The sequence below is a fragment of the Podarcis cretensis genome (genome assembly GCF_951804945.1).
Source record: "Podarcis cretensis genome assembly, chromosome: 7".
In the NCBI taxonomy this organism is placed as follows: Eukaryota; Metazoa; Chordata; class Lepidosauria; order Squamata; family Lacertidae; genus Podarcis; species Podarcis cretensis.
In genome coordinates, this window is record NC_137176.1 from 36557507 (window position 1) to 36580255 (window position 22749).

Below are 22749 nucleotides of genomic sequence, written 5' to 3' on the forward strand. Positions count from 1 at the left end.
CTGAAACTCACACAGGTCAAATACATTAAAAATTATTTCAAGGTAGCAAATATAGTTACATATTTTACTTCCTGCTCTCACTCTTAATATTGCAATCTTAGAAAATCCTTTCCACTTCATTGATTGAAAATGTATGTATATGTTTTAATAATATGCAAAGAGAGCAGTCTTGAGCAGCTGTTAACTATAAAATCATAAAATGATGAATACATTCATAAAGTTGTAACTGTACATTCATTTTCCCATACTCTGGTTATATATTTAAAGTAATAGTTCTTCGTGGAAATACTTTAAAAAACAATAGTGCATCTCTTACAAATGGTAACATTCATTAATTTTAAAAATAATTAAACTGGGTTGGGAGATAATAACTCCAAAGGCATAAAGTAATTTCCACTGTGCTCACTGGTACTTATTCCCAGGTATGTGCATTTAGGATTGCAGGCTAAAGTTAGTTGAAATTGGGACCCGCAGAAATCAAACCATTTAAGTCAAGTCATGATTAAATCCATCCCCAATGGTAACAAAGTGCAACTAATTTAGTCTGGATCCACCCCAGTAATAACGATGAAGTCTGGAGCACTAACTGCATACACAGCCCTGGCAAGGAGTAGATCTACATATGAAAAGCAGCATTGAGAACCACCCACGCCTATTCAAAGGAATGGCCAGATACCTTGCTAGGCTTTCAGCTGGAGGGAGGAAAGGGAAAGAGGAAGCTGCATGCATGAGAGTCAATGTATAATGCTTCCCCCTTTCACCGATTTATTGTATCGCTTCTTGGAAATATTTTCCTTGTACAGGTTATCAGATGCAGAAGTGTGAAAATAAATATTTCAGAGTTGTCTAAAACTGAATGATGACCATAAAGCAATTTGTTTCTTTCACCTGAATGGCTCGAGATTATGAAGGATGATGGCCGCCACAAGCCAACATCCATAATCTATTCCACAGGTGATTGCACAGAGGTTATTTTGTATGGATGCACCCAGCTTGTTGCTGCATGTGAGGATCTGTGCACTGGAGAACTAAGCCCAAAATGGCATTAGAAAAGAAACAGACCCCCTCACCCAAATCAGTGCAGGCTGGCCACAGATTTGAAAAGGCCCGAGGAAAATATCTCACAGCAGAATATCTACCGCAATTCAAAGCTATGTCACAGACCCTGTGGGAAATTAAAATGGTGGCTAGACTTAAAGAGGGGTCAGGCGCCCACAGTGGACCTTGCCAGGGTGCTAGACTCTAGGCAGCTGCCCAAAGACACAAGGTACCGATGCCATCCCTGATATATCATTTCTTACCTCATTCTACAACAGGGTTTCCCAAACTTGGGTCCCCAGCTGTTTTTGGACTACAACTCCCATCATCCCTAGCTAGCAGGACCAGTGGTCAGGGATGATGGGAACTGTAGTCCAAAAACAGCTGGAGACCCAAGTATGGGAAACCCTGTTCTACAAATACATACAGGTAACCATGATTGGAGAAAATGGCAGCTCTTCCTGGGCTGCTTTCCTCCTATAAAAATAATTGAGTTGATAATGAGACTATAGAGAGACAGTCATTCCCCCTGATCTAATGTAAGACAGAGTTGGTCCACCTGGCCTTTGGCTTAGAATCAGTTTGATTCCCTCCCCCTCTTTCTTTTTCCTTTCTCCTCCTGTGAAGAGGCTGCAGCCTAATGTTTTAATGTTGTATCTTAATCTTTTAAATTGTATTTTAATCAACTTGTTTTTATTATTGGTTGTTAGCTGCCCTGAGCCCGGTCTTGGCTGGGGTGGGCAGGGTATAAATAAAAAATTATTATTATTATTATTATGTGCCCTTACTAAGGTCTATGCAATCCTTTGAGTTGAAGAAAGCTCCACTGTATTTAATGGTGTTTATTCCCTCCTAAGTGTGCTTAGGGTTCCAGCCTTAAGCTACAGTTCTACGTACACCTGGCTAGAAGTAAGCCCAATTGAACTTCCCCATAAGCATGCACAGAATTGTGACATAAATCTTTTGACATGACTTTGTTTCGGATGCTTCCCCAGGCCAAATTTCCTGTCTACGTCTTGTGATGATGGAACAGGCATATGTGCTCAGTGCTACCATAGTTGCAGCTAATGGACACATAATGTAACCTGGTTGTGAAATAATGGTCATTCCTTAATGACTAAAATACAGAGGAGGCTGCATTACTTCATTGAACAACCAAAATACTAAGCTTGTGCAAAAATTGAAGGTAGATTTGCCTTTCAGTTATGCTTTCCTAACCCTGGAAAAAATAGCTTTTTTCTGGAAATCTACTTGTCTATTAAAATTCCAGCCAGTTCTGTTCACACTTCATTTCCAATATTGACAGAGAGCAGTTCACTTCAATTAAAGTCTTACATAAGAAAAGCTTTCAGATTTATTTTTTTTTATTTTTTATTGTGCTGTGCTTAATTAATGAATGTGTGAATAAAAATCTTCAGATGACATTCATGCTGCATCACTCATCACTCATAAACTTCTTAATCCAATTGAGGATTATGAAAATTCATTTGGCCTATTCGTTATTATTATTTTACATGGGCTAACAACACTAAGCTCTTGCAGCTGAATGCATCAGTGAATTGGTAATAACGAGTGGTCTTTTCTTATTGAAAAAGGCAGCATATAACCCTGCACAAGAATCTTAAGAGGTTTCTCTGTGTAGTCCGTGTATAAGTAACAGTAAAAGTAAAGTGCATGAAACTGATGTGCAAACATTAGTGCTATGTTTACAGTTTTGGAACTGTCCCTGCTGCAGTTCATATTTTGGCCAATCCATCACCATCACTCCAAATCTTCTGGAACATTTTGTATGCTACATTCAAAACAGCGATGATGGGATGGTAGTTGGAATGGACAAGTGGCACAGTGTTCAAAGCGTAGCAAGCCCACACACTCAAACCTTCAGTCCCACAAAAAAAGATAAGGAGCCTTCAGACTCAGTCTAAGCAATTGCATATGTTAAAGAAAGTGTTCCATGACTTGATAGGGTTTCACAGGACAACAATTATACTGTTTCCCAGACCATGGAATGTAAAAAGATGTGCCCTGTGCCTCTATAAAACACAATTGCAACCAGAAAGGTTGGTTGACGCCGAATTAAACCATTATATCAACTCATGGCTTCATGACTCTCATCCTACTTAAAAATGAATATATTCAGTAGGATAGCTCCCATTATTTAAATACAGTATTCAGATTTCAGTGCAATGTGGTTATCATGTTGTTGTCAAAGATTTCCATTTCTCTTATGCACATTTGCCCATAAGAAGGCCCATGTTTTATGCTTTCCTAGGTGTTTTTGTCAATTTGTAAATATATATAGGAAGGTTATGATACTATGTAATTAATTCCATGAGCCCCCAAATAATCTTATATTATTGACACAATCCCCTCTCACCAATGTCACATGGCAAACTGAACAGCACTGAAGCCATTTGTGATGTGGTTTGTGTCCTTCTGGAGACTTTTTTAAAAATTAAACTAGTCGCAGTAAGCCCCTTGCATAAGCCTGAAACAGTACATATAGCACCTTAAAGGATGAAGGATCTTCTAGGAGTAGGCTGCAAGTAAACTATTAAATGCAAGACACACTCTTAATTAGCTAATAAAAAACATAATAATAATCCTACAGAACAAAATGTCAAGTCACTCAGGAAGCACTGTTCAATTTTCTTCATTGCTGTCACATTCAGTGCTTGAATTATAGGGAGAAGGGAGGTGGCATTTGTGATAGCCCATTTAGCTGCTGGTTTTTTAAAAAGCTATTGGCAGACATGCTTTGGCTAAATTTGAGGAAGGCAGGAAGCAGGAGGCTCTCCAAAGCATCAGTCAACTTTCCCCCTAAGATTTGAGTGGCAGTCGAATCCCTCCGAATACAGAGCTGGGAGCAAAAATAGGGCAACATTATAAGAAAATTGTGATTGAGAACTAGAGGTGACTGAATAAATGCATTGGGCTTGTAGTTTGAGTGAGCTGCTTCAATTAGCAGCATCACTGGAACCAATTGTGTATAGAAGATTGGGCAGAATTTCCATGGACTTTCCATGGCTCTCTAAAACAAGGTTTTTTTCAAGGAGTTCAGATTTTTAAAATGTATTCATTCTGGGTACGTGGAGCACACTTGGGGGAAGAACAGTATCATTAAGAGCAGGTTCCAAATTAAATATGTTGATTCTAATTGGCTTTATAGCTTTGCAACTCAAAACTATTAAGAAAACTGATTTGAGCCTGGCAGCAATGAAGTGTGATCTTGTCCTTTTTTCTAAGAAGTCAGAGTACTTAAAGCCATCATATTAATAAAAGGAAAAAAGTAATCATCATGCTAAAGAAAAGACAGTTCACCATGGCCTATGATGGCTTTCACCTCAATCACTATTACAGCCAATAATCCAAATTAACCTACTGTATTTCGTATTTCTGTTGTACAGTTTGTGCAAACAGCAAAACATATGAAGAAGAAGTATACTTTACTCATAGACCACAAATTGTTATCTTTGACCCAAACCAAAAAGTTGGGTATACAGTTAGTAAATAATTAAATTTGCTTCTGTGCATGAAATTAGATTTCACATTTCATCAACAGCTGAAAAAGTTATTAGAATTCAATTTTAATTTAAAATTACTTTCATTAAAAATCTAGAGTTATCAGTGAAGAAATAGTAGCGTTCAGCTTCCATCGGGTGTTGTGACTAATACTATCAATATTGTATCTTGATATAGAAATGCATATAGAACAGGTTCACATGTAATGCTTAACCAAACGATTAATTAGCGTAAATGTGAGGATTACTAGAGAGGGAACTGTGGATCCTGGGCTCCTCCCCCAGCAATCACGCTGCTAAGCCATTGTTTGACTTAGTGTGCTGTTTGAACCCAGGCTTGTGGTTTGTCTTCTCCAGACAAAACATGAGCTGTTACCTAAGAACATATCATGGTTACAGCTCAAGGTTTGCCATTAGTAAGACAAGCCATGAGCCTGGATTTGAACAACATGCTAAGTCAAGTGTGAATGTGTGTTCATGCCTAGCCACAGTTTGTCTTAGCATCACATACGAACCAGCTCCCTGTATCAAAATGTGGATTCTCATTTGTTAGATTCTTAATAGCATGAGAAGGGGTATCTGAAATTTGCCGCCATTATGGCTATTTCCATAGGAAGCACCTGACAAAATTTGGAAACTAGATTCTGTCTGCCTGATATTCTTTCATTATCTACACACCAGGGAATCCTATACAGGTTTCCATATACAGTGGTACCTCGCAAGACGAATGCCTCGTAAGACGAAAAACTCGCAAGACGAAAGAGTTTTTCGTTTTTTGAGTTGCTTCGCAAGACGAATTTCCCTATGGGCTTGCTTCACAAGACGAAAATGTCTTGCAAGTTTGTTTCCTTTGTCTTGCAAGTTTGTTTCCTTTTTCTTAAAACCGTGCATTCAGGGGGTGCAATTGCGACTTGACTTCGAGGAGCAACTCATAGCACGCGGTGTGGTAGCCTTTTTTGAGGTTTTTGAAGACTTTGGTGATTTCTGAAGCTTTTCCAAAATCCGTGCTTCGCAAGACGAAAAAATCGCAAGACGAAAAAACTCGCAGAACGAATTAATTTCATCTTGCGAGGTACCACTGTACTGAAAGCTGCGCAGCAAATCTGGCTTTATTAACCATGAACATCTAAACACCACAATATATTCCATTTCTGAAGCAGCTGTTCTAAGTGGGCAGTAATCTTACACTGGACAATCTCTGACTGATTGTGTAAATGTGGTATTAATTACATGGACCTACTGCACAGTTAGGACAGATAAGCTTCGAAGCACATTTCACATTTATCCTCAGGTGCCTGAGATTTGTATCCTATTTCCTTGCAAAAGGTCACATTTTGAAAAATAATAGTTTCTGGTGTAATTCTAAGCATGACCACTCAAAATTAAGTCCTACCACATTCAACGGGGCTTACTCCTAGGTAAGTACAGTTAGGATTGCAGCTTTAGTGATTTTTTTTAAAAAAAATGCATTTGTTTGTATAGGAGCAAAACATTATAATAGGTATAAATGAATACCCTTCTAAATGTATAGCAGGTTTCTGATTTACTTTTCTGGCTTAATTTTAAAATAACTAAGGTACTCTTCATTTGAAAAGCATTCCAGAAAAATAATATTAGAGTGCTTTCCATATGAACCCAGATTTTCTTGCATCAAAACTTTTCCTCCAGAAGCTGTTATTACAAACAGAACTTCAATAAGCTGACTACCAATTGCCAACATAAAGTTTTGGAGCACTTGTGCTTTTTATCTGAAGCAGGTCTACGTATATGAAAACCTGGCATTGCAAATAAAGACATTATTAGTGTTGTTCACACATGTGTTGAATTAGTAGATGGTGGTGTGTCAATATGATTTTCTTTACCTTCATTCAGAGGTGATTTGCTACCAATCTGGCATTTGAACACTTGCTTATAGGCCTTCCTAAAATTCTCAGAGAGGAATGCATATACAATAGGATTCACAGAAGAATTGCTATAAGCCAGGCAATGCGCTGCCACTCTGAAGATAAACGAGGCTTGAGTCAGTGGGAAATCTCCAAATTCAGCCCAGAGATGTACAACATGATGGGGCAGCCAGGATATCCCAAAAACCACTACGACCACCAGGACTGTTTGTGCTGTCTGAGACAGAAAAGTTAAAGTGTGGATTATTTCTTAACAACTGAACAAGCAGACTTACAATATAGGCTTGAAAAGCAATGAAAAGGGGGAGAGGTACAGTAAACGTTTACAGATGTTATTCAAGTTTCCAAAAAGTAGCTTATGGGAATTAAACAAATGAGACTCGGGCCATACAAGCACTTAGATTTTCCTTCAAAAAATTTTTTTTTACTTCTGCATATCTTGAGATCTCTAATACCAAGCTGTGTCTGAGAGGTGCCATTTTGCCTAAACATCATAAACAGGGGGACATCTGTGATCAGAAAAAAGTGCAATGTGTATTACTAATGTTCAATATCTCAGACACTTCATTTCATTCCCTCTCCCACCCCGATTTTCCATCTACCCCACCCCCCCCCCATGTCTTTTTGCATATTGATGGTGTTGTTTGGTCTACATAAGGACATGCACTCAGAGAACTGAGATCACTGCTGTTATATATTGTGATAGTAAGATAACAATATGCCCAAAATACAGCTGTTGTGTGACACAGCAACCAGTTGATTTTCCATGGCACATGAAATAAATGACTTATTTGGGACAAAATTCAGGCTGTCTGTCTTGATATAAATGGTAAGGAAAAAAATCTTAATCAAAATCTGAAATACTACATTTGTCATACATATTTTCAATGGGGGGGGAGTTTATATCACTTTATGTTAACAGTAAAAAACCAAATCCTTCTGTCCTTGAATCTAACTAAAACAAATTATAGCTCCTGTCACATATAATTATCTAACAAGTTAAGTATGCTTCATTTGCCCTTGTTTGTTAAAAAATATGAAGCTCATTATGTTATGCTCAAGTAACCTCAGACGTAACTGTTGGCAGGATTTGACCCTCTACCTCTTAAATCTGTCATATTTATAACAGATGGTTCCTTTGGCTAGAGTCATTTTACATAATGGCCTGAAAATGCCTTGCTACATCTTATTCCATTATATCTCAGAAGCCTTTGTGACATTATTGGTATAATGTGCAGCCAAGGAGACATACAAGATAGCTCTTCTTTATTTATTTATGTCTTGGGTATTCTCCTTAGAAAATCAAAGTACATGAAATATAATAATGGCCAAAAAAATTGAAATGCATTTCTAACGTCTTATTTATGTTGTATGTGCAACATAAATACACGATGTTCCTTTTTTTTGTTCTTATATATTTGAAAATCCAATTAAATAATTAAACATACTTATCTCACTTCAAAGTGACTCAAGCTGCTAAGCTATGTCATTTACTCATGAGTAGATGGTGTGCCTGTGAGTAGACTGTCTGCCTACTACTCAACATAACTTATTAGGATGCTTAAGGTAAAAGTAAAGGGACCCCTGCCCATTAGGTCCAGTTGTGACCGACTCTGGGGTTGCGGTGCTCATCTCACTTTACTGGCCGAGGGAGCCGGCGTACAGCTTCCGGGTCATGTGGCCAGCATGACTAAGCTGCTTCTGGCGAACCAGAGCAGTGCACGAAAACGCCGTTTACCTTCCTGCCGGAGCAGTACCTATTTATCTACTTGCACTTTGATGTGCTTTCGAACTGCTAGGTTGGCAGGAGCAGGGACCGAGTAACAGGAGCACACCCCGTCGCGGGGATTCGAACTGCCAACCTTCTGATCGGCAAGTCCTAGTCTCTGTGGTTTAACCCACAGCTATTTGGCTCCCTGAAGAGCAGTGCAGCCTTCTGTTTCAAGTGGCTGCAATCATATACACTCCAGGAACAAGTCCCATTGAAGCGTATTACTTCCTTCTGAGTAGACCTGCATAGGCTTGTACTCTTAAGCATCTATCTGCAAAAGTTTGCACTCTTAAGCATCAATCTGCAAAAGCATCTACCTGACCTGATAGCTGCAGAAGCAGATCTACTTATGAGCAAAACCCTCTTCAGTTATTTATCCCTCATGCAATTAGAAGTATGCGAAGGGAAAGCTGAGATTAGCCTATTGGCCCCACCTCCTCCACTGTATCCTCCTTCTGCACTTGTACAGACCTCCCATGCAATTTAGAGCCATGCATAACACAAATAGAGAAGACTGCGTAATGCAACTATTTAGCCATCCAGCAAACAGAGGGGAGTGGACTGGTAGCAGAACTAGCATTCTCATTCTCTCTCTTTTCTCTCTCATGCTTTTATTTGTGTGGAGGATTTAAATGCACAAGTATTGCTAGTGTCGCTTTCCAGTTCTGCCATCATAATGTTTCCGGCCCCTTAATTATTTTGGCTTTGTTCTTTGTGCATACATAGTGCAAATGTACAAAAAACAGCACAAGGCAAGTGAGGGACGAATGAGGGACCACGGTCAATTAGGTCAGGGCTGCTGCAGTAAGACTGCCTGTTCCTCATTGCATGGGAAGTCTTTCCCGAGATAAGGCAAAGAACACAAGGAGGCCATTTCCACCTGCACAGGAAATATTTTTTTATTGTATGATTGTTCACTGGCCTTGATTTGTTAGAATAGATAAAATCACTGGCATATCTGCATTAAATAAAAAAAAAAATGGGGAGGGGGTATGTTAAAAAATGATTTCTTTTTCATAGTCCTAAATATTTATCAGAATATTTTAGTAAGATCTGCTGGTTCCTGAAATGTGTGGATATCTGTCACAAAATACTGAATTATCACATTTTCTTTCTAAATTTACTAATATAGTTTGGTAAATGTCATATTGGAAATGAATATGCACTCAACAACATGCCTTCTCAACCCTTGTTTTTAATAAGGAAAGCTATTTATTTACCTTCTTTTTGGATGCTTCTGACTTCTTTGATATGTTCCGCAGTTTTTTATGCAGGTGTTTGAGAACCTGAAAAGATGATGATGATGATTAAATCAAATTTATATACCACCCTTTATCCGCAGAACTCAGGGTAGTTACAACATAAAAGCGCTATATAAAAAGACAAATACATAATAAAAACAAAAATAACCCAATAACTCCCCCTCACCAACACACTGAATGTCTAGTTTGTTTAGAGCTACAAAATAGTTTTGCAGTAAAAGTTTTTGGAACTCATTGTTGTAGTGGAGTTTTTTCATTCCTACTCTGCACAAGGTCCAGATTGGAAAATTTCACTCAAATAACTCTAACACTTGCCTACCTGGGAATAAACCCCATTCAATTCAGATACTTATTAGATGCAAAACTCAGCATGCATCCTATTCACGTCTAGTTAGAAAGGATGCATGCTGAGTTTTGCATCTAATAAGTACCTGGTGAGAAATATTTACTACATTCACAGGTTCAAATGTTACATTGACAGGTTTTTACAATCAAAGTTTTTAAACTTTTCAAATACCAGCTTTCAAATACCAACATAAACAATCACATCCTCAGGGGCAGTTATGAACACATTTGTTCTTTACAGCTTCCAAATATTGGGGGGGGGGGGGAGCTACAAAAGCTCGTGTATCCAGGTGGGTGAGGCAGAACTGCCAAATTAATGCAACAGTAGCTCTCTGTTTTTTATATGTATTCCTAATCAGGGGATTATAATGGATTACAATATGGTCCAAAGGGAAAAAAGGGAAGAGTGGAAATGAGCTAAAGCAAATGTGCTACAATATCCAACACATAAAAAAAAAAAAAATCCCAACAATTAAGTTAAACTGAAAAAGTGTAATTTAAGTAAGAATGCACCATCCCTTCCTTATATTAATGTTTCCCATTGATATTTTTATGCATCTAAATCTATTCCTTTTAGGTGGATTCTTTGTGTAGTGAGTTGCATCCTGATATATAATTTATACATGGGCAGCGCAGTGAAGGGGACAGCTGTGTACCTTCAACTCAAACGACAATGAAATACAGGAAGTGCAGTCTGTGATAGTCCATCAAAAGCTGAAATGTATAAAAGAAATTTATACAGGATGCTTGCGTGAGTTTTACATAGAAACACCAGACTATACTTGCATTTCATTGCCTCTTGGCCTCACATTTTGCATCTCTTCTATTATTATTAATCATCACCATCATCATTACTGCTTAATGCCCAGGCAGCTTTTCTACACTAATATACAGGGCGAGTCCTTTAAAAGAGGCCCCATGGATATAGAGTACATATGTTCCACGGGGCCTCTTTTAAAAGACTCACCCTGTATATATACATATAGATGTCATCATGAGAATAGCTATTCAAGCATCTGATAAAGTGGACTCTAGCCCACAAAAGGTCATGCCACACAAGAAATATGTCAAGAGAGAAATTTGAATTCCTTGCATTTGGTAGCTGGAGGGGATTAAGACAGAGGGAAAGTGCCTCTCTGCCACTGCATACACATCCACACTCCATGGTCATAGATATGCCACTGTCAGTGTTTTTCAGCTACATCTCACATAGTTTATTCCCTCCCATGGAAACCATTGGGGGGAGGGTTTCAAATATGTACAGTGGTACCTCGGGTTACATACGCTTCAGGTTACATACGCTTCAGATTACATATGCTTCAGGTTACAGACTCTGCTAACCCAGAAATAGTACCTCAGGTTAAGAACTTTGCTTCAGGATGAGAACAGAAATCGTGCTCCGGCGGCGCAGCTTCAGGTTAAGAACGGACCTCCGGAATGATTAAGTACTTAACCAAAGGTACCACTGTATAAAGAACTGCCAGAGAAGGAGGAGGGCTTCCATCTTCTGTATTGACCAGCACATGCTGGGGATAATGGATCATCCATCACTTTGCTACTAGCTCTCCCTTCAGTTAGGATTGCTGTACATATCTGCCCGTCTTTAAGGTGCCACCAGACTCTCTTGTTTTTGCTACGATGTACTTTGCATGGCTAACCATTTAGTAATACAGTACATCTGTTTTAGTCACAATGTGTATTTGACCAGACTATTGGCATAGTAGTACATTTAGTAGATTATCAGCTCTCTGCAATACAGTATTTTGCTTCATAAAATAAATTAGGCTTTCCTAAGCCACCCATGAATTCCAGTTTAAAATACATACAGGTTATCATTGGTTCATTAATTTTATTTTTATTCCCCCCCCCTTACTGCCCTTCTACTAGATGTAGAGGTGAAAAACATATATTAGAATAAAGATATTCTAGATCTAAACCTTTATTTCTTTTACATCTAGTACCATGTGGATACTTGAGTTCTCGAAAATTTTGCCTATAAATTGCCTATGCATGGTTTCTACAACAAGATTTCAGAAACAATATTCCTGGAAATATATGTAAGCAATATAAACTGCAATAGTTATATTGCTAAATTAAATTACAGTTCTTTGCAAAAAGCTTTCCTACAAGATAAGGCTGGAAAAATCTCTTACATTAGAGCATGAGAGCATCACAGACCAAAAGAGATTTAAACTACAGATATATTTGGTTGTATTTGGCGTAGCATATTTTAACAATGCAATATGAAAGAACATGTTTTACTTTATCGCCCAAATGTTTGAAGTAGTTTATCACCAAACATATGATCAATCCCTTCCGCATGTAAAGGGTAGGGAACAAATAGCTAGTTCCAGGGTATGGTCTGAATGCAGACGAGGCTATCATCTTGCTGACTCTAAGTAGATATGTGTCTGGTCAGTGTCTGTATAGGATACCTCTTAGGAACCACATTAATGCCACATTTATAGAAGAAAGGTGGGTATAAATGTAAGAAAATGTCTAGTGAAGGAAGATGGACAGAGAGAAATGTGATAAACCAGTCTAGATTATTTTATAATAAGCGGTGGTTTTTATCCATGTATTTTATTTGTTTTGGTTTATTTTGGGTTGGGGTGGGGTGGTTGTTGAATGGGGTGAGGATTGGTTTGTTTTGGTGTAATTGTTTTTTGTTTGTTTGCTTTTATATTCTGTAAATGGAGGCGAGTATGAGGCTTGGGATTCCTACTGTGGAGGGGCGAGGGAGGTATGGCGGTGGGGGCAGATGTCATAGGCGAAGGGGATCGAGATACGGATATGCTCGTACCCCTTTCAATCTGCGCCCCATCCCGAGAGACGAGGGTAGGGTGAGCAAGGATTACTCACCTCCGTCACTGGTGTTGTGCAATGCCAGGTCTATAGGCAACAAAACCGCCACCCTGCGAGATTTCTTCACCTCGCAGGGGGTTGACCTGGCATGTGTGACTGAGACCTGGGTGCGCGAAGGGGATACTGTTACCTTACGAGAGATGGCGCCCCCGGGTTTCTCCGTCCTCCACCAGTCGCGGACTGTGGGCCGGGGGGGAGGGATGGTGTTATTAATCCGGGAAGATTGTTCTTTCAGGGCTCTACCATCGCCATCGATCCCCGGCATTGAATGTGTTGGCCTAGTGTGGGGCTCCGAGGTGAGCTTGGCTGTCTGGCTGGTGTACCGGCCACCTAGCGCACCAGCAGCCACCCTGTCAGGCCTGCTGGAGGCGGTGGCCGGCTGGGCCTTGGAGTTCCCTAACCTATTGGTATTGGGGGACTTCAACATCCATGCTGATGCCACTCCCTCCTCACAGGCTCTGGACCTGGTGTCTTCCATGGCGACACTAGGGCTCTCCCAGTTTGTTTCGGGCCCCACACATCAAGCAGGCCACACGCTGGATTTGATCTTTGGCGTCGGTATAGATGTGATCATGTTTCCTTCGATGAAGGTGCCATGGTCTGATCACTATGCTCTGAAAGCCAGGATTGACGTTCCACCCCCACCCTGCTTGGGTGGCGAGCCAATTTGGGCTCGCCCGCAGAGGCTGAGCCTTGCAGACAGGACAGGAGGAATGCAATAAAACACCCCAGAGTCTTTCACATATACAGTACAGCACGGTCACTTATTCACCCATCAATCCATTCCCTCGCAAACTCCTCTCACCTTCTCTTATAGCCACTCAACCCCCATCTCTCACTTGGGGTTATACACTCTTAACTCACGGTTCACAGTCACCTCCCACCACAAACAAAAATTGGGAGCCCCCTGCTGTCACCCTGAGCATCACCCGCCTATATCTGCAGTGACAACTCTTAACTGCCCCAAACTGCCTAACCCACTTAATCTAACAACAGCCAAAGGGGGGGGGGCAGCAGCCTCACTGACATGGCAATCCTGACAAGTGACACAAAGTGTGGTACCCATTGGTGGCTCCCCCTTCAGGATCACTCTTGTTGAGGACCATCACATCACAATGGTAAGCTTTGACTCAATGGAGTGGCTATAAGCAGAAGTGTCTGGAGTTCAGTGCTGCCCTCCTCCTTCCAGCAGCTTGCTATAACAGGAGCGAGTATTGCTAATGCCCTCTCATCCTGCTCTTGTTCTCCTCACCAAGGCAATCAGTGAGTCCAGTGTCAATCAGTGGAAATACATTAATAGCTCATAAGAGGTTGAAGCATGATTTAAGCCCCAAGTACGGCCAATATTGATTGCTGAAAGGCAGCTATTATGGTTTCATCCACTTGTTTCATGTAATACCTCTTCATTAGCACTTAGTATATGGGAAGTGTTGCTTTAAATTAATATATCAATAATTTTCATTGGGGTTAACGATAAAATCATGGATGTTCTTAACTGTTCAGTAGAGATAATTATATGAATGCATTGCTCTTACTTACCTGTTACATAAAACAGATCAATTCAATTATTTTTTTAATACTTTCCTACTACTGCTATTATAGTCCTGCTGTTGCTATGATGCATGGTTTGCAGGTTGCAATCCCCTCCATCCAATGTTAGAAACTCAGAAATATAAGCCCGGCACCAGTTGGCTCCTTAAACCAGAGTTATAGTTGCCAAAACAGAATGCCTAGTTGCCATTTGGGGGCTCAAAGGTCCTTTTTTCCCCAAAACAATTTTTTGGTTCCTGAAATCCATTCTGATTGTGCAGATAAAATATAATGGATTGAATTCTACAGAATCTGTTGCTAGTCCAAGGATCTCCAGGAATGCACCTCCAGATGGTGGAGATAGCAAGCCCCATCCTGGTGCCCAGGCATTTCACTTGGTTGCAAGTGGCCAATAACCAGGTGGAAAATGCACCTGGCAAATTTCGAACGATGCCTCCACCTCATGAAAAGCCACTCCAGAGGCTCAGGAAAGGTTATAAATCAATGTTTAGTGAATCCACAGTAGTCAGGCACTTTGTACAAAATGACTTCTTCAGAGACAAGAAAAAACAGATGTTAATTTTTAATATTTTATTCGTTTTTCAGCCTTGAAAAGCCAGGTGAATGAACTGAGCTGAAATTGCCTCATTAATCTTTCAGTATTAATCACAGTGCAATCATTCTTGTAATTGAAGCAAAACCTGTGAAAATCCATGTCAAAGATTCTCAAAAATTATGCTTTACTTTAGCTTCTGGGGCCAATTCTGAATCATCCAAGGGTAATTTCAGGCAGGTACTTCTTGTGAAAAATGTTGTTCCTCATGTTTTTCGCAGCATCCACACAACTCTGTTGGCATCAAAATGGCAATTCACATTTCCACCTCCTTACCTCATTCTATTTTTTTTTTCTTTTTTAAAAAATCCATCAACTCATTTGTGATATTTGAATGACACTCTTAAAGTCATTCATCCACAGTATACACATAAATAGCAAAAGACACTTTTAGTAGCATATGTGAAAATCGTATTCATAAGTGTTCTTAAATAACACTATTTATTCAGACAAATGAACAGCCTGAGGAGAAACTTGCTACCGAAATGCTGCTTCTCTTTCCAGTAGAAGGCAGATTTATTAAACAGCTATTGTTTTTTATAGGAGCTGAAGGAGCGTAGTACTTCAGGGACATATCCTAGACATTATCTGGATTAAGATGCATGAAAAATGCAATAAACTTTAATGTCTAAAGTTTAACAACAGCAGAAAAGTTCACAAAGCTTTTCTCCCAAGAGGCCATAATGAACTGCTTGAAAAAAATATTTTAGATGGCTATAGTCTGAAAATAGCTAATCACATATCTGTTACAGAACAGGTGACAGAGGAGGTAATTTATTTGTCAGAAAGCTCCCACTCTAATGAGCACAGCATCCTCCACCCAAACTTTTTAGAAACAAATGAGTGTGGCAGAGACCCAAATCAGTCAAATTTATTGATGCCATTAACCTTATGGGAAAATCCCATTGGGCTGGATGTATCAGTGGTGTTACGACCAAAAAAGGTAACAAAAATTAATCTAGTAAACATTGGCCTGTTTAAGAACATTGTGTAATATTTTTGGTTATGGAGATTATAGATTTGATTATTTGCTTTTAAAATATTCCATATAACCAGAGGCATTGTATTTACAGAGAGAATGTAGTTGATATGTCCCAGCATTTATTGAATCACTCCATCTATAAAGAGGTGGGGCAAAAACATGAGGGGTTTTTTTGGGGGGGAGTATCTCATTGGGTGAATTAATTCCTGCTTACTCGGCAGTGATCCAATACTGAGAGGGAGAGGAAAAGGAGGAGCAAGGTGGCAGGGACATTGATGTGGTGTGGGCACAATGGCAGGAACACTGGCCCACACTGACTCTTCTGCTGCCTGGCCCCTCTCCCTTGATATCTGGCAGCAACTTCCACATCTGGAAGGCAGATAAACAGCACAGCTGCATCAAGGCAGGAGGTTAGCACAGGAGTAATAAGCCATCACCCCTAGCTACTAACCATTGAAGTCACCAGCAGGCATTGAAGTCAGTGACCAGAAGAGTGGAGAAGTTTTGGTGACTTCAATTTGAAACATTAAAAGTATATAAACTCAGTCAGGTCCCTGCTTAGTCAGAGATCCCAGTGCCAGCTGTAGATTGAAGGAGTGGGAGAGTGTGCTGCTGCCCTGTGGCAACTCACAGGGCCCTGAGATATCTGGTATTTTCTATGGTTTGCTTTCTATTTTTGTCTAGCAAACAATCCCTGTTTAAGTACAATGTTCCTGTTTTGTTTATTGCCACTGGCATCCAAAAAGAGCCCTTTGCCCCTTGAGAAGGCAACAGGCTAGAAGTGATTTTATTTAGTGTGTGTTTTCATTTGTACCCTAGTAACTCCTGAGGCTGTAATTACGCAGCTGTGATATAAGCAATTATACATACAGCCAACTTTGGGATATCTTATGCCAACAATTAAACTAAGACTAGGAATAACAACCACTACACTGAGGTATTGTAACTCATTATGCTTTAGTAATTCTGTGGGCTGTACCAAGGTTGTATGACAATAATGTAGCAGCTGCTCTGTTGAACTTTTGTGAGACATTTCTATTTGGACCAGAATTGGATTGACAAGATGAGAGCAGAGGGTTGCTTTAATGGTAAGTTTCAATAGGGAGGAAGCCCATTGTGATGCATGTCTTCTATTACTGTACTACTTTTAAGGTTTGTGCTCATCTGAGTGAGCAGTTGGGGGAGGGGAGATTTAAGAATGGTGACAGCCACTTCGGGAGTTTCCTGGGCAAAAGTGTCAGCAGGCAGTTGGTGGCAATCAGGGGTAGAGGTAGTTGATTCCTGCATTTATTTTAGCACTGGGAGAGGACTGTTGAGGCAAGAGAGAATCTCAGTTTCCACAAGCACACAGTTGCTTCATGGATAGCTGGACCAGTGGTGACTATTTAGTCAGCAAGCATTCACTTGCAAGGTACTGACTGAAGTAGCCCCTTCCTGAGAGCCAGTGTGGTGTAGTAGTGGTTAAGAGCGGTAGTCTCGTAACCTGGGGAACCGGGTTCACGTCTCCGCTCCTCCACATGCAGCTGCTGGGTGACCTTGGGCCAGTCACACTTCTTTGAAGTCTCTCAGCCCCACTCACCTCACAGAGTGTTTGTTGTGGGGGAGGAAGGGAAAGGAGAATGTGAGCCGCTTTGAGACTCCTTAAAGGGAGTGAAAGGCGGGATATCAAATCCAAACTCTTCTTCTTCTTCTTCTTCTTCCTTCACTCCATCCCCCCCACAACTTAAAGGTACAGGCAAGAATGCCACTCTTTCACCAATTCCTGAAGCAGCCACCAGTGATTTCACCTACAACTGCTTCACCAAACACTGTTTAAATAAGCACATGATTAAACTCTCCCTCTCTTGACATTGCAGCATATAAGGTGCAGCCAAGATCAGAAGAGCCGTTAGCCCCATTAAGGCATTTTTGATACATTTAGCTATTATTACTTATTATTACATTTCTAATAATGTGGCATAGATGGTTCTACCTTCCCTATTTCATCCTTACACCATCCTGTGACTGGCCCTAGGTCACACAGGGAATTTCATGGCCATGTGGTCTCCCAGGTTCAATACTCAAACCTCCTCACCATTCATCAGCAATAGCATGCAAGGTTGGGGAAGGGGGGCCACATTAGTTTTCTGGCAAGTGAGTCACTATTGCTTATCAATACTGGGGTTGGTACAGTGAAAGTGCACCAGCAGAGCCAATCTGCTACTACTTCAGGTGCATTTACACCAAGCCAATCTCCCTACTGCCTCACCCCCTACCAGAGCAGTAAGCCACGGTGAATGACCTACCAGGAAACTAGAATAGCAGCTCTGTCCAAACTTGGGAGTCACTTCTGTCTGTCGAAGAACATACAGAAGGAGGCAGCAGGCTACTGGCTCCACTCGCAACCAGCTCCCTGGACGTCCACACAGATGTCAGCATAGAAAAATTCTCCATATGAACTACAATGTCTTCACCAATGCACAGATGTCCAAGAGGCATGCTATCCAAAACAAGATCAGCAAATGTACTCTCATTGCCCCTTTCTCTCTATGTGCAGGCATTGTATGTGGGAAAATGCCTGAATGTGGCTAATGTCACATTTTTACTCTGACAATGTTTTTAATCATTTTAACTCTGCCACTTTTGTTATTGAATATGGAGGCATTTCCCTTACAAAAACTATTTATTTATAACAAAATATTTATATGCCACTATATAATAAAACCGGGGACACAGGTGGTGCTGTGGGTTAAAGCCTCAGCGCCTAGGGCTTGCCGATCGAAAGGTCGGCGGTTCGAATCCCTGCGGCGGGGTGCGCTCCCGTTGCTCGGTCCCAGCGCCTGCCAACCTAGCAGTTCAAAAGCACCCCCGGGTGCAAGTAGATAAATAGGGACCGCTTACTGGCGGGAAGGTAAACGGCGTTTCCGTGTGCGGCTCTGGCTCGCCAGAGCAGCGATGTCACACTGGCCACGTGACCCGGAAGTGTCTCCGGACAGCACTGGCCCCCGGCCTCTTGAGTGAGATAGGCGCACAACCCCAGAGTCTGTCAAGACTGGCCCGTACCTTTACCTTTACCTTTACCTATACCTATATAATAAAACATCAAGGCATTTTAATATCTACATATAATAAAAGCACATTAAAAATTAAAATAAGAGCTAATCAGCTAACTATTATGGAAAGATGCATTCTTATCTGCCTGCATAAGCCTGGCAAAATAGTAAAGGTTTCAGCAGGCTTTTAAAAAGACAGAAAGCATCTGCTGAATCTCTATTGGAAGTACATTCCACAAGATTGAACTGATGAAAGAAAGCTCTTTTTTGTGTTGATGTCAAATGAGTCTTACCAGCTTGGATAACAACCAATGATACTACAGCAGATGATCTCAGTGACTGAGATTATGCAATGCCATCAGCAGTCTGGCCACCGAACTCTGTGGCAGCTGGAGCTTCCAAATCAGGTCCAAGAGCAGCCCCACATAGAGCACATTACAGTAATCCAACCTCAAGGTTACCAAAGCATGGACTACAGTAGTCCAAGAACAGCTATAGCTAATGAACCAGGTAGAGCTGATAAGAAGAACTCCATGGCCACAGAGGGACACTCAGACATCTAATGGTGGTATCTGGGAATATTCCCAAGCTATGCACTTGCTCCTTCAGAGGCAGTGTGACCCCATCAAGAACAAATAATTTCCAGTATCCTGGACACAGAAACCACCACACAAACAGACTGTCTTTTGAGGATTCAAGCAGTTTATTGGCCCTCATCCAGTTCACCACTGCACTCTGATACCAATCCAGATTTTTCACATTCTCTCCTGATGTTATGGAGAAGTAGAGCAGCATTTCATCATGACACCTTGCTCTAAAACTCCTAATGAGTGCTGCCAACAGCTTCATATAGATCACATAATAAATTAACTAGTAGGCATTCTGAAAAGTGATGGTTTGCATTCCTGTTATCTGTTTTCTGCTTAATAAAACTAGTAAATCAGTGCATGCATATAGTATGCAAGGATTCTGATGTACTGGAAATATTGGAAGTACTGGGATTCTGGGCCAAATACAAAGTCTTTCTAACTAAAAACTGGTTTCAAAATTTGTTACCATTTACAACAGTGAAACTATGGCTAATGGTAACAATTAATTATAAATGTTGTATGATGAATGGATTGCCATTTTGTATTAAGACAACTTAGAACCATAGAATTGTATATCTGGAAGAGACCATGAGGACCATCTAAATCCAATCCCCTGCAATGCAGGAATCTTTCACCCAACATGAGGATTGAACCCAGGACCTTGAGATTAAGAGTCTCGTTCTCAACATACTAAGCTATCCAAGCCTCCAGATTATAAATTTAAGCAAAAACACTGTGTTGTCAGAATGAAGAGTGTGGAGTTTCAAATCAATTGTAATTTAATGTCTTAGTCCCATCTAGTTCTAGCATTTCTACTGATTCTTTTTATCTCAATCAGATAGTCAGGATGAACCCTTCATCTCAGAAGCAAAACATCCACTGATATCTATCAAAAGACATTACACTTTAATTCACAGATTGCCTTATGGATAGGAACTGTGCAACTACCACCTGGAAAGTGCCTTTGTTCATGAACAGATTTTAGGAAACCCTGATCTTCTTTCCCTCAGAAAGTCATTCACACTGAGATACCCAGATTTTTTAAGCAAAAGACTGCAATATGAAGCAGCATTCATTTACACAGCCTGTTGCTGCTTGCAAAGTTATCTGGATCAGGGCCTCTCTATTTTTGACACAGGGTAAGAACTGTAATTTGCCCTGTCTTTGAAGCAGCTGCAATTTAGTTCATATGGAAGCCATATAACGAGGTTGTTTGGCTCTGCCTTGAGTAAGTCAATACAATGTGGCTGAGTACTATATGTTTGAAATGGGAAGTTACACTTATTGTAACCTCTGAAATATATCTCTCATTACTAAAGTTTATAATATCATAAAGAGATCAAACCCCACCCCACCCCTTACCATCTGGAATTTAGCTTGTGCAACCATTCCACACACTTTTCAACTTTGACTTACCAAAACTACACCATATATAACTTAATTAAGCCTCTATGCACATGAACTACTGCCTCATGGTCAATAAAGTCCTTGCAAATGCAACCTTTAACCTTTTAGTGTATGCAATTATATCTGTAGCCAACACAGATTATGCACAGTAATGTCACACTAAACATTCATTGCACACTAAACATTCATTTTAGTCCAAGCTTTTTTTACCACTGTGCAGTCTGCTGTGTAAGTCATTGTTCTCCAAGGCTGCTTTCCCTATATACTTTGGGAATGGCAGCCTCTCACACACATCTATGGCATGACTTGTGCTAATTCACCTGCACTCACCTTCGCATAGCAAAAGGAGATGAGCAGCAGTGGTAGCAGGTACCCAAAGACAAAAGTGCAGATCACGTAGACTTTCTTATGATGAAGATTGGGCCATACTTCCCAGCAGAAAGTCTGGTTGATGATTTCATGGTGAACGATACGCTGGTGGTGAGCCACAGGCGAGGCCATGGCAATCGAGAGCAGCCAAATGACCCCAATGCCGAGCAGCGCATTGCGGGACACTCGCAGGGACGAGGAGCGCCGGGAATGCACAATGGCCACATAGCGGTCCACAGACATTGCTGAGAGCGTGAAAATGCTGACCAGCATGGAGACGGTGAAGAAGTAGTGGATGAACTTGCAGATGAAGGTGCCCAGCACCCAGCTGGGCGACATGTACACTGTGGACTGGAAAGGGATGCAGAAGAGCAAATAGGCCAAGTCGGCAATGCTCAGGTTGAGGACAAAGATGTTGGTGGTGCTGCGGGGCTTGCCCGGCTTGCTCCTGGCCAGCACGGTGATGACCAAGGAGTTGCCCACCACACCCAGGATGAAGATGAGGCCAAAGACTATCAAGGTGATGAAGTTCTCGATGCCAATTTCGAAGAGGAAACTGGCCCTCCCCTCCTCCAGGGGGCGCTCAGGAGCTGACCTGGAGGCATTCGAGTCCAGCCAGGACAAGCCCCAGGTGTGGTTCATGTGGTAGAGGGAGGTGTGGGCGGGCGGCTGGGGGTCCATGCTCGGGGCAGTCTAGGAAAGCAAAACTCCACAAAGCAACAGGCTTTTCTCTCTTCCTCTCCTCCACCTCGCAAGGACTAAGCCCAGCCCCTTCTTGTTCCCCGGGAACAAGGGGGAAGAGGGCAGGGGAGACAGCCTTGCGTGGAAATGGCCCGAGCCCCCGGGACGGTTCCCCTCATGCGCTGGCGAGCGTGTCCCTCTCCTGCCCGCTCAGCAGCGGCAAACTTAAAAGGCGGGAAGCGGCGCTTGCCCTCTCTGGCGGTCCGCTCGCCAGCCCATGCGGTCAGCTAGAGCTCCCTTTCCGAGAGAGACCGTCTGAGAGGGGACTCTTCTCTCGCCTCGTCGTCGTCGTCTTCTGCTTCTTCGCAGGAGCGGACCTCTGGACTGCGCCCCCCCGTTCCCGCCTTTCATCCCTCAGGGCGAGCGGGGCTTCGCTCGGCTCGGAGGCAGCCGCTGCCTGACTGCGCGCGGACCGCTCGGCTGGCGCTTTTTCTCCCGCTTCCCCCGCGCCCCCCTCTAGCTCCTCCTCCGGCTCCTCCCTCCGGCTGCCGGAGGCGCCGCTCGCGACTTCGCTGGCCGCGAGACCCGGGTAGCCTTTTCTCCCCGGCTCCTGCCCCTGGCGCGCGACGGGGACGGAAATCCAGCCGAAGCAACAGCTTCTCCGCTCCCTCGGGATTTCCGGGCTTGAGCAGCCCGCTGTTGTGGGGATGTGCGGGGCGGGAAGGGGAAATGCGGAGGGGAAACGCGGCCGGTCCGAAGGCGCGCGCTGTGCCTCCTCCTCCTCCTCGCTTTGCCTCCCGTGGTAGCAGAAAGGGCGCCTCTATTTAGCCAGCCAGAGG

At 41.9% G+C, this 22749-nt stretch overlaps 1 protein-coding gene across 1 annotated transcript; it reads right to left on the minus strand.

The window, feature by feature from the left end:
• Positions 1-6022: 6022 nt before the first annotated feature.
• Positions 6023-21948, minus strand: GALR1 (galanin receptor 1). The gene is made up of 3 exons (XM_079983806.1): positions 21191-21948; positions 9455-9520; positions 6023-6680 (listed from the first exon to the last, which is right to left on the minus strand). The coding sequence occupies exons 1-3, from the start codon at positions 21908-21910 to the stop codon at positions 6369-6371; spliced, it is 1098 nt and encodes a 365-aa protein (XP_079839932.1). The 5' UTR covers positions 21911-21948; the 3' UTR covers positions 6023-6368.
• Between the last annotated feature and the right edge of the window lie 801 nt (positions 21949-22749).

Bases quoted from the DNA above. Each gene is read 5' to 3' on its own strand.
- GALR1 (XM_079983806.1), bottom strand. From the start codon at position 21,910: ATGGACCCCCAGCCGCCCGCCCACACCTCCCTCTACCACATGAACCAC. The intron at 9,521-21,190 runs GTGAGTGCAGGT...TCATCTTTTCAG, and splicing joins TCTCCTTTTGCTATGCGAAG to GTTCTCAAACACCTGCATAA. The intron at 6,681-9,454 runs GTAAATAAATAG...TTTCTGTCTCAG, and splicing joins CAGAAGCATCCAAAAAGAAG to ACAGCACAAACAGTCCTGGT.